General features: G+C 46.1%; 1 protein-coding gene across 1 annotated transcript in view; it reads right to left on the bottom strand.

Moving 5' to 3' along the window:
* Nucleotides 1–7301: 7301 nt before the first annotated feature.
* Nucleotides 7302–12449, bottom strand: part of COMMD1 (copper metabolism domain containing 1) — a 50859-nt gene continuing 45711 nt past the window's right edge. Inside the window, exon 3 of the mRNA XM_066177694.1 lies at nt 7302–7457. Within this exon, the coding sequence (XP_066033791.1) occupies nt 7350–7457 (108 nt within the window). The 3' untranslated portion in view covers nt 7302–7349. The remainder of the gene's footprint in view (nt 7458–12449) is intronic.

The following is a 12449-nucleotide window of genomic DNA, read 5'->3' as shown; positions in this document are numbered from 1 at the left end:
GTCCCTGTTGTGTTGTGTGCTGCCATTTGCAAGCTGTGGGCAGAGCTGCACCGTGCCGGTATTGATTTGCACACGCCAAGAATAATTCCTCCCTGAGCTGCTTGGATTCAAATCAGTTTCCCTGCTCTGGAAGGACGAACCTGCCTTTTCCAGACACAGGCTGCAGTAACTAACACTCTCTGCCTCCACGTGGGGCTCCTTCTCCTTGCAGACACAAGGCAGGCACAGCGGTGCAGAGTGCAGGACCCAAGAGGATGGAGAAAAACTCACTTGAAATTCAATTTCTATAGTACCAGAAACTGGACTATAATTATTTTGGAAAAAAAACAACAACAACAAAAAACCCCCCAAAAAACCCCAAAAAACCCAAACCAAAACAAAAAAAAAAAAAACTCAGAAGGCACCCTGCTCTGTACATCTTTTGTGTGTCCCAGAAACATGAGCTCCTTGCACCTCTGTTCACAGGCATCCCACAGCAGTTTGCATGGAGACCTGAAGAGCTGCAAAACTGAAGAAGCTGCAGCCAAGACTCTTCAAAGGTGAAGAGTCAAAGTCACTTTTCTCCTTTCAAAGGAGGAAAGTGTTTACACCTAGGAGAAACTGTACTGGACCCACTTCAACTAAACCCCTTCTGCTTGGCTTTTGCTTTTCAGCAGATGCAGTTTTAAGCACCAGCAAAATGTCAGCTGAGGGAAAACTGCCAGTCTTCACATGTCACTTAGATTTCTCCAAACCATCTTGATTTCAGGCCCCTCCTGGATTGAGGCTCCCTTGGACTGTCACAGTGCCAGCCTGAGTAACTCCAGTTAAAACCAGTCCCGTGTCTGGGAGGGTGCTGGCAGCCAGGCTGGCTGGTTCTGGGTGGCAAAGGAACCTGAGCCAACGCTCTGCAGGAGGTTTTCCAAGACACTCCCAGCCTTGGGCAAAGCTCTCAGCTTTGGGCACAGCTGCTCCCACAGTGAGATCCTGCACACCGGTGGCACAGGCACAGAGTGTTTTGCCACCAGGGGCTGGTGCTCCTGGCCGAGGGCTCCTTCTTTGGGTGGCAGGAGCACAAAGGTCACCAAATCCAAGGTGAAGAGAGTGGCCCTGAGCTTTTGGGCTCATTTTTCTGGCAGCAGCTTTGGTGTGGGACCTACCTGGGCTGTTTTAGAGCACCCTCCAAGGCACTCACGAGGCTCTGTGCAGAAGGAGATTTGTGCCAGCCCTGGGCTCTCTGTCAGGACAGCACTTACAAGCCCTGGGGACCTGTCCAGCACGTTGGGGCCCAGCTTGCAGATCCCCCAGGATCCATTTCAGGTGGATTTGTGCTCCTAAAAGCCATCCCAGAGATCACGGGCTGTTTGCCATGCCTCAGTGCTGACTTACACTCATGACTGCCCAGCCCAGCCCAGCCCAGCCCATCAGAATTCCAACAGATCAAAGAAGGAGATCACCCAGCTTTTCTCCTGTTTTTGTAGGATCTGCAAAGATAAACTGCAGAAATAAAATTAAAAAAAAAAAAAACAGGGCAAAGGGAGATGAAATAATCCACATATCAGGTTTTAATATCCAGCGTTATAGCTACAGGTTACTGAAGAACGCCATGGAGGGAAGATATCTCCTGCATCAGGGACCCGGATCAGCAACACGATCGGAGTAGTTGAAGGGTTTTCCTTGTTTTCCTTATGCTGCCCGAGGGAGAAATCCCCGTGACATGGATGTGCTCGCCACAAATACACAAAACTTCAGAAAGCAGCACAGATGAGATCTAGCCTTGTAAATCAGTAAACCAGTGCCCCACGGACGGGATCTCTGCAGGTTTTGTGCCTGCTCCCGTACACATTTCACCGCCCCCATGTAAACAGTCCTCTGGAGTTAATGGAGCTGTGCTAATTTGCAGTGGCTGGTGATGAAGCCGTTGGGGTTAAGCATTTCAGGCAGCTCTGATTGCAGCACCCTGCAGTTCCAGGGCTGCTGGATGGCTCCGAGGTGCTCCCGTGCTCTGGGATAAAAGCATCCATGGCCATTACCCCACGTACAGCACTGATCCTCCACAGGTTGTGTCTTCAGACAGAGAAATCCTGTCCTGCCCTACGGGGAAGGGCGCAGACACTTTGCCCAGTGTTGCAATGCAAAGCTAATTTCTTTCTTTTCCTTCTCCCTGGGTATGTAGCAATGTTTTCCAGACACTATTTCGCTACTGTTACACTGCTCGCAAGCATCTTAATTTAAATCCCATTATAGATGCACCAGGGGAAAATGATCTGTCCACAGCTGAAATAATAAACTGGGGTGAAAACATCCTTGGGCTGTGAGGAGGCTAGAACAAGCACTAACTGAAATGTATAAACTTACATAACACTATTTACAGAAAGGAGCCCGATTGTCAAAGGCCCTAAGAGAGCTGGAACATGGGAATGTTTGTTCTCCTCGCAAAGAACAATTAATTATGCAAGTTTATAAATTCCAGTTGCTTTGCTTGCTCATCTCCTGATGTGCCTAAGGACTGCCTGGAAGGTATTTATGGTTCCCAGCCACTGGTTCTGGAGGCTTTTTTTTTTACCCTTGTACTTCTGCATGCCATCACCTCCCCTTGGAGCAGGGCATTATCTTTCCACACCGCGTTCCTCGGCCACAGAAAAAATGCAGATTGGCTCTGAGGTCCTGCAGGAGTGAGTTTGTTTCAGGGAGGTGCCTGGAGGAGGCCACCAGAGGTTTTCCAGAGGGTGGTGGGGTGGCTGCTGCGTTCTGTGAGCGCAGGGAGAGCCCGGAGCAGGTGGCTGGGGTCAGACACCTCTCTCTGCGCCTGAGCCACCCATCCCCTCCTGACGTGGCTTTGCTCATTTGTTCCTTTTGCTGCCAAGAGCAGAGATGGCCCGAAGGCTCTAATGCCCTCCCGTGGTTGGATTCGCCAGGCAGGAAAAGTGCCACTAATTACTAAAATGCACTATCCGGTTTCCCAGCAGTGCCGTGTTCAGCCAGGGCTGCCAAGTGGCCAGGAAACTCAGGAAAGGATTGTTGCCTCAGAAACACTATGGATTTGGGCTTTGTGCTGCGATGGCTGGTTTTCTCCCATCCACTCCTGTCAAATGTACACTCCTCAAGGGTCTGAGGCACTTGCCGGCATCCAAAAACGCCATTTAAGCAATTACCTGGGTTTATGTATTCTCCAATACCGTCCCATTACAAGAGCTAATGGCTGAGTGCTGGAGCTCCAGTGCTGCTGGCCACTGAGGGAATTAAAATGCAAGTGCCAAGTCACCCGTGTGCAGAGACAATAATAAACAGGAAAACATCTCTGGGGAAATCTCTCTTGTGCCTCCTTGCTGACAGATGCCCTCTGACAGCTCTGCATTTCAGGGACCTCCCTTGTTGCTGGAAAATGCCCCAGGCTCAAACCCCCCCAGGTGGGCTCTCCACCCTGACGTGCCTTCAAACCTGTTCTCCTGCAAATTCTCGCGCTGCAAGATCTGCCTTCCCACCACGAAAAGGAAGGAGGAAGGGCAGAGCATCTGGGCACTCGAGCTCGGGGTTGGGTCAGCCCCATCACATCTGGAGGGGAGCTCCACAATTTTGTGCCTGGACAAGCAACTCAGGTGATATCCCAAAATAACCCTTCCCAGGTGGCACTGGCGGCTCACGGGTGAGGCTGCAGCTGCATCCCTCTGGCCACCTCTCCATGGGAGGTGACAGATGGTGTCCTCTGGGACTTCTGTGGCCCTGGGGAATCACCACGGGACTCAGGCTACTGGGAAAAGGCATCTTTGGTGCTGTGTGTCCTTTGTGAGGAGAGGAGGCCTCTCCCAGAGCTTTGGCAAAGATTGGCTAAAGCAGTGTGAGCTGGATGGGTGGGAACAGCTCGATTTTGGGGGCACTGATGGTGATGGCTGCCTGTCCCCCTGTGCTGCCATCACCCCTGGCACGGTGAGGGAGGCCATGGATTCACACTGGATTAAATGACACCCCCAGCCGCACTGCCCTGGGATTTGGGAATCATTTTGGAGGAGGATTTTAAACAGGCCCAGCTTCAAGGAAAGAGGCCCTGGCCTGTTTTTCCAGCCCCAAGCCACATGAAACACAACACATTAAAAAGTCATCAGTGGCTGCTGCTACAGGACCACTGCATTCCCCTTTTCCAAAAGGCTCCCTCTGTCCCCAGCACTGAGGACCTCTTCGTAAATATTTGGAATGAATGAATAAACTGTTGAAACTCCCCAGCAGGAGAAGAAAACATTCCTGTGAGCAATCTATGGCCAGCGTGAGCCCTTGGGGTAAAACTTCTCAGATGCTCGTTCACCTCCAAACGGTCGGTAAATACCTGAATCAGGAAATCTCCTCAGAAAAATGATGAGCAATTTGTTTTATCCATAGGTGGCAAAGAACTGACACGCAGAAAAGAAAATCTCTCATAATATCCATCAGTTCATTAAAAAGCTCCAGGCACAGTAAGATGTGGAGATTATGGGCTCCTGTGAAATCCTTCCCATTGTGTGAGACACAATGAGAGCACTAAAACTACTATTTACACTTGCAAAAAGGGCCTGTAAGAAAGAAAGATTAAAAAAAAAAGATTTAAAATAAAATGAGACTAAGCAACCTGAAAAATTGGAAAGCAAACCTTTCCTTTCCTTTCCTTTCCTTTCCTTTCCTTTCCTTTCCTTTCCTTTCCTTTCCTTTCCTTTCCTTTCCTTTCCTTTCCTTTCCTTTCCTTTCCTTTCCTTTCCTTTCCTTTCCTTTCCTTTCCTTTCCTTTCCTTTCCTTTCCTTTCCTTTCCTTTCCTTTCCTTTCCTTTCCTTTCCTTTCCTTTCCTTTCCTTTCCTTTCCCCTGCCCCACTCTGAGGACTGTTAGATATCTGGGAAGATTAGAAAGAGAGAGAAGCATCCACCCATGAAAACACACCCTTCAGACCTCAACTGAGAAAGCATCCAATTATTTCTTAAATGTCCCCTAGATTTTTTTTTGCCTCAGCCTCCTTGCCTTGTTAGCCATTCTACGTATTTATTATTCTTTGCATGAAATAATACTTCCTGACATCTGTTCCCAGTTTGTTTCTCTTTAATTTCCATTTATAGCACATTTTCCTATCCCCTGACCATGTTAAAATAAAACAATAAGTATGTTTGACACAGTGCAAGTTACTTAAGATCATGATCCTTCCCTGACCTTGATTTTTTTTAAAAAAAATATGTCCTAAAACACAGAGAGCACTTGAATGAACTTAGTTGAAAAAGGCAACAGAAAGCTCAGAGAATCACAAAGCAGCCAGTGACTCAGGGAGCAGCACGAGGAGCGGTTTGTGGTCGCAGCCCAGCTCCTCTGTGACAAGGATCAGCTGGAGAAGCAGAAGTGCTGGGGGCTCCATGAGATGAGAGGTGGTAAGAGAAAAGGCAGCAGGGGGACAGGCACGGCAAAGGAAATGTTAATTCCCTGTGCAGTGACACAAATTGGCTGGAGGGATGTGCTCCCTTCTGAGCAGGCAGATGGGAAAAGGTGCCCTTCCCTTGCTCTGAAGAGATTTGGCATCCAAGTGCAATCTGGCAACTCCACAAGCAATAAATCCTCAAGGAGAAGCCATGAGGAGTGCTTTAGTTACGACACGGGCACATTTGATGCTGCCATCTCTACATTGGGACAAGCCCTCGGTGGAATTTTAGCTCAGGAGGAGGTTGCTTATGAAGCAAATACAAAATGGCAAGAGGCAACGTAGCCTCCAACCAAATGTGTGTACACCTTCCAGTCAAGTGACAGGGCAAACCAGGATTGTCACCTTTTGCTCCTCCTGCGAGGAGAACTTTCCATCCTGCCCTGTACAAGTGCTGGCCTGCTCCAGCTCCTGCTGAGCCACTGCAGTGTGCTGGGACATCCTGGGCCAGGTGACAGCCCTGAAGGGAAACTCAGGGAGCTGGAAACCCTCCTGGGAGAGCCTCTGACAGGGCAGGGGCAGCAGCTGCTCCGCACTCGGGTGTTCCAGCACAGATATGGGGCCTCTGCCACAGCCAGGAGCCATGCCCTGCCCCTGAGCTGCCTCTGGCAGATTCCTTCACTCACACCAGGCTTGGACTGATAAGGCCTCAGCCAAGGGCCTTTTCTTTTAATCACCATTCTGAGCTGAGTGTGTACACGCTTACAAACCTCGTGTTCCTGTGGAGAGAGCCAGAGCTGGCCTGGCATTGCTTCTAAGCGCAGCTAAACCAGGAATCTGTAAGTTCCCGTGTAAAACTACTTAAAAAGTGAAAAGTTCCTTTAACACAACAATCCATTCTGAGGGTGAACAATAAACACACCTGTAAATAACAAGGGATTTGTCCCATGAGGATCAGTAAAGAAAACATGTAAACAATCTGAGGATAGATTTGACAGACAAGTAAAATGTCTTTTACTAACCAACAGAATAATTAACAAGGAAGCTGTCAACCAGTTAGAAGTTACCCTCGGGGTTTGTAAAAACTGTATAAAAGACAGCATGCCTTCCTACCACTAAAATAATAATGGTAGAAAAATAATAAAGAATAGTATAATAATGATAATAATAATAGTAGTAATAATAATAATGAGAAGCCTTCTGAACTTTTACTGTGTCCCTCTGTGTCGTGGCCGCCTCAACAATGACAGGTTCCATCTGAGGCTTTCTCAGGTCAACTCAAAGCAGGAAAACCAGGACTAAGAGCAGCCAAGTTCAGCTGAGCTCTGACAAAGCACTGGCCCCTCCAACACACAAACCCCTCCAGCCCAAGAGGCAGAAGGGGATGAGGGCGGCTGGTGTTTGGGGAAGCAGATCAGAGGTGGCTTTGAAGCAAACAGCTGGATCAGGTGCTCTGCCCATGCAGGACTGCTCCTTTTGGAAAATCCAGCACCAGGAGATGCTGCCCTGCTTGTCCCCTGGCTCCTGCAGCCCTTGGGAAGCACAGAATCCTTGGCAGCTCACAGGGACAGAGAGGTGTGTTTGTGTCTCTGCGCTGGATCTGCTTTCCCGGGCTTTAAGCACACAGAGCTCCCAGAGGTGGATTTGTCCTATAAAGTCCATGGCTTGGAAGCATCAACATGAATTCCCCCTAATCTGCCACAACTGGCCAATTGACCTCTGCTGTTCATCCAGCCCAGCATCTGGAAGACTCCAGAAATGACTGAGGGGCAAAAAGAAAAGCTGTGCAACCCTCCAAGGCCTGATTATGAAAGCTTTGTGGAAACAGTGTTGCTGCTGCCTTGGAAAACAGCTTGGGAGGAGGGGATGAGAAAGCTTCACTCAGCCCATTCTTGGGGTTATAATCTGGATTTAACCAGCACCACCTATTTTATGGGCTGAAATAGGAATTATGAAAAGGTACCAAAGGTCATTTGTTGTGTAAGTTGCAATCTCTTTATTTGATTAGGTAGTCTGAGTCAACAAAGTCATACTTTCCTCTATTTCTGACAGTTTCTTCAGCATCTGGCTCACCTTGGCCTCATCAAACTCCAGGCAGAGAAACTCGGATTCCTACAAAAGAAGAGAGAACAATATTTGAGAAAAACAATTACATTTGATCCCTGTGCAGAAAGAAAGGTTTGGTGAGGAATTTGACAGCTCAACTCCATTTGACAAGGGATTTCCTCGCATTCTCCTGTCTGATTAGGAGGGCTAATTTGTATCAGTGATAAAAACCCGGGCGGGATCTGCCCGAGGCTGATGTGTGTGCAGGAGATGCATAAGAAAGCGCACAAGGAAATCTCTCACAGCATTCCTTGATTAGCAAGCACTGGAAAAGTCAGATCTGAAGCAGCCCCTGAGTTAACCCCTGAGGCTTTGAGGAGCAGCATGCAGAAGACAGAGAACAGTTAACCTAACTGTTAATTAATGCTGAATTAACCATTCCCCGTGGATACCAGCAGGCCTGGACAGCAGCATCAGCCTACCCTGAGCAACTGCTGCAAACTGGGACTGCAAAAACTCTGCAGCTCCTGCTGAATCTCCCCAGTTTTAGCATCCTTGGTTTTTCCAGACCTGACTAGAAAAGTCCCTGGAGATGTGCTGAAGCTGATTTCACGGCTAAACCACAAGGGGAACGTGAGGGGACAGCAGGAGATGGAGGTGCCTGCTTCTCGAGAAGATGTTTTTGCCTGAGCTTAATGCATAAGGACTTTTTTTTTTTCTCCCCTCTTCAGGTTTTGTCAGTCCAAAGGAATGTAAGTTGATCAAAACAAACCTCTTTGATTACACAAAACTCTTTGATTACACAAAGACACTGCCGCTCAGTACAAGTGTAAGTGCACTCACCAAACATTCTTTCAGCTCTAAAGCAGCTAAAACTCTCCCATGTGGGCTGGATGGTGCCTGCTTATCCACTCTCATGTGGACCAACCTAAAGCCTGAGCCAAGAGGGCTGCAAATCAGGCTGGGCTTCCATTTCATTTAATGCTTTGTTAGTTAACCTCCCCCATGAAATACAGAAATCCTTATTCCTTCCCTAAGGTGTCCTCCAGGAGCAGCACAACCGCTGGATGCCCCCAGGAAGGTGTGGGAATGGGCACCCTCTAACAATGGATCTGAATAATTCACAATAAATACAAAGTGTTCCAGCCAAACCACCGCCTGTAAGGATTGGTTATTGTTATCAGCAGCACTTTGAAAATGTATCGAAGTTGCAGGAACGCAAACTGTTCTAAAAATAAACAGAAGAGCCTGAGAAACTAAATACCAAGACAACAAAAATGAGATGAAGGAGGCCAGAAGAGCTCAAGACTGTAAGCAAATCCCCTAAAAGACACGTGCTGAGCTCTTAAAGCAGAGGAATCAATCAAGAAATGCGTGAACGCCTAAACAGCAGTCTGAAAATTTATAAATGCAATATAATGTCAGCAATAAAGGACTTCAGCTGAAATCGTGCTCGTTGTGTCGCTCAGGAGTCCTGAGCTCCCACAGGCCCCGTTTCCTGCAGCCGCCTTGGGTTTGTCCCTACACATTTCCCCAGCCCTCCTCCCCTTTTCACTCCCAGCCCGGGCTATAAAAAGGAGCTGCAAAAACAAAACATCCAAGAAACACAAACTGCCCCAGCCTGGAATCGGGTTTTCTAGGAGCTGCAACAACACAGGGCTGCAAAAATATTTATATGAGAGACTGAGAGAAGAGTGACTTTTTCTGTCTCGGTAACCATACTTAAAAACCCCGTGCGTTTTTAGAAAGCCAACCCTCACAAAGTGAAAACTTAAAAAAAAATAAAAAATTACGATTGTTCTCTACTGCATCAGTTTGGGCAGCAACTTTGATACACGCCGTATTTTTAAGTTGTAGCCTCTGCGCTGGAAGAACGGAAAGAAACCCCTCAGAATTCTCGTCTCATTCTCTCCCTGTTCATTTCCCCTCGATCGGGACCAACATCGAGCATTTCAAAGGCACCGGCCAAGGCGCCAGAGCCGCTCCGAGAGTCTCAACTCCGCGAGCGACAAGCGGCGCTTGTAAGATCATTAGCGCTGCTTTGTCAAGGAATTATCCCGGCTTGAATTAGCAGGAAAACGCTCTTCAGACACTGCAAAAGCCTCGGCTTGGGATGGCCGGGAGTGCGAACACAGCCAGCCAAGAGCTGCTGGAGCAGGGGGACTATTGCAGGGCTTTAGCGCTGATCCTTTAGGATGCCTTTGGAGCGGACAATCATGCGTTATTCAAGCGTTCCTTTGAGTTTAGATGCTCTTCTGCTTGGTTTTAATCTTTGACTTGTCTTAGATTGAATTTTATTTCTCCTCGTGGTTCCAATCCTGTTGGTTTTACCCTCCCCGATAATGGAGAGTCAATAAATTCTCCAAGAAGTTGCCACAAACCAACGCAGAATGACGAAAGCATGAGATGCTGCATCGATTCTTCTCTCACATTGCATCAGTTGTGATCCCAAACTACTTATATATTCATTAATATTCTGCAAGATATACTGGGGCATATGACAGCGACAGCGAAATCTAGGTAATTCCACAGAAAATGCAATGGATGGCAATCCATTGATCGCATACTCCCACATTTCTGACAATACTAAGTTCATTATTTTTAATTCAATTCAGAGCTCTTTTTTTGCTACATCTCCACGATCTGCCCTTCAAAAACTCGAATGCAAAGTGCAATTCATTTCCATAATACTGTATCAAATAAAGCACAAATATTTGTATCCGCAAGTGCCTTTTAATTCTCCATTATTCTGGTATTACATGAACCAGGAACCTCTTAAGCAAATTATTATTACATCCCCTTTTTTTTAAAAAAAAAAGTTAACTTCATTGCAGATTTTTTTTAATACTTTTAATGTAACATCAAGCCTGTAATATCACAGATTAAGCAGATTAAGGATTGCAGAAAATGGAACAATTCCAGGGGATAAAAGTAGGTCCCTGATAGTGCACAGCAAATGTAATGTCATTCCTTTTGCATTATCAGCCTCCTGAAAACAAACTCCCCTCGTATTTCATATTCTCCGTGAAAAATGAGCATTTGTGGATGCAGCTTTTTTTTTTTTTTTTCAGGAAGTGCTGAAGAAAACACAAAGCCAAACCATAATTAAATCTGTGTAACTAATTAGAAGGCAGCACACTCTGTAGCTTTAATACGTTTCATTTGAATTCCAGCATCTCCGAGGGCACAGCTGAGCTTCAGCTCTTCCCAGCCCTAAAACAGTGAGTGTGGAATGTTTAATCTTTAACAGGAGCGTTTTCTCCACTGCTGCCTGACTGGTTTGAGGTAAATAGGTGTAATGGCACGCCAAATAAATCAATTAACCTGCTTAGGTTAATGACACTGTCTCAGGGAGCCTGGTAGGCAACTCTGCTTGGGTCCTGAGCCAGCTGCTGTTTAAACCGAGGTGTAAACAGAGCTAAAAACATTAAGAAAGAAATGCATGAAGTGGTTTGAAAAGGTTTTTCTTTTCCTTTTTTGAAAAAAAAAAGGAAGCTTTGAATTGAATAAAAGAAGCTCAGATTAGAATTTAAAATAATGAACTTAGTATTGTCAGAAATGTGGGGAGTATGAAATCAACAGATTGCAACCCACTGTGTTTTTTGGTGGATTTTGCTGTCATTATCATATGCCCCAGAAAAAATAAAAAACAAAAACAAAAAAACCAAACAAACAAACCCCCCCACCAAAACAAAACAAACAAACAAACAAACAAAAACAAAACCAGTGATACCTGCAAGCTTCACCAAACTCTACACGGAAGCACATAAAGCCGGGATTAAAAAAAAAAAATTAAATTACCTTTGTATTGCTGTAAGATTTGAAACAAAATAGGCATTAAAACCTAAAATAAAACCTATATATAACTATATAAGAATATATACATATGTAGTTTATATAGTCTTCTATATATATATGACATAAATGTTTATATATATATATATCTCACATGGAAAACTATGTAAAAACTATTTCAAAGCTCCATTTCTGGCAGGGCAGCAGGCTCTGTCTCTCACAAGGGTGATGAGAAAGCTCCATCATCACTTATCCAAGGCCTGCCTGCTGTGTCAGCTCACTGCAAGGTGAGGTGCTCTCCTCCCCCAGTCCTCCGCAGGCACCTCACAGGCTAAATGCCCTTCCTCATTTATCAGCTGCATTTTTGCGCCCTGTTTGACAGCTGTCCTTGTTTTCTGATCGCTGGGTTTGGTTCGCTTGGGGTTTTTCTTCTAAGGAAAAGAGTCCTCACTGATGCACCTTCTGCTTTTTACACCAAATCCAGCTTTTCTAGTGAGAACGTTCTTTAGATCTGGAATTCAGTTCCATTACCTTTTAACCTACCTATTACCCAACATGGGAATCAAATTAAAAACAAACACCACTCATTATCATACACCCCCCCCCCCCCCCCCACACACACACACTTAGTCAGAATTAAGTTTCAACGAGTTTGTGTTATTCTTTAAAAATATTTTGGGAAGTATCCAGTGAGAGCATCAAACCCCCCCTGCCCCCGAGGGATGTTTTTGTAACAGGGTAGCAATCACCAAGACCATCCTCTTGGTGAACTCCTAAGGACACAAGGAAATTTCTGGGCTTTTAACGTAACTTTTTATTTGATCAAATCAGTGCCAACCACATTCCTCTCTGTTACTGCAAGACACAACACCAGGACAACAGCAATGAACTCTGGGGGTAAGAATTACTTTTACACCAGACCAACCAACACAGTTCAAATAATCTGCATTCTGAAATAATCCAGTTAAAGAATGCACTAAAAACCTGAGCAGAGGATTCCTGACCTTTAGGAGGCCACGTGACTTGGGATTCTGGCATCTGCTGGTTTGCAGGCTGAATAATTTGGCGTAGCAGCCCCAAAACACATTGCTCTTTGCTCCCCCACGGCTCCTTCACGTTTACGCGTTGCATAAATGACTCAGGAATCCACGAATGTCCTGCCTCAAAGTGTCACACCAAAGATAAAAGCTGAGCAGAAATGAATGTCCTCTTCCAACCCAAAGCATTCCAGGGTTCTGTAACTAAACCAGTTTATTTTCCATG

This window comes from Chamaea fasciata, unplaced genomic scaffold, assembly GCF_029207755.1.
Source record: "Chamaea fasciata isolate MVZ Bird 193981 ecotype frontalis unplaced genomic scaffold, bChaFas1.0.hap1 SCAF_3, whole genome shotgun sequence".
Taxonomy (NCBI): domain Eukaryota; kingdom Metazoa; phylum Chordata; class Aves; order Passeriformes; family Sylviidae; genus Chamaea; species Chamaea fasciata.
The sequence above is the reverse complement of the archived record's forward strand: the minus strand, read 5'-3'. Positions and strand labels throughout refer to the sequence as shown.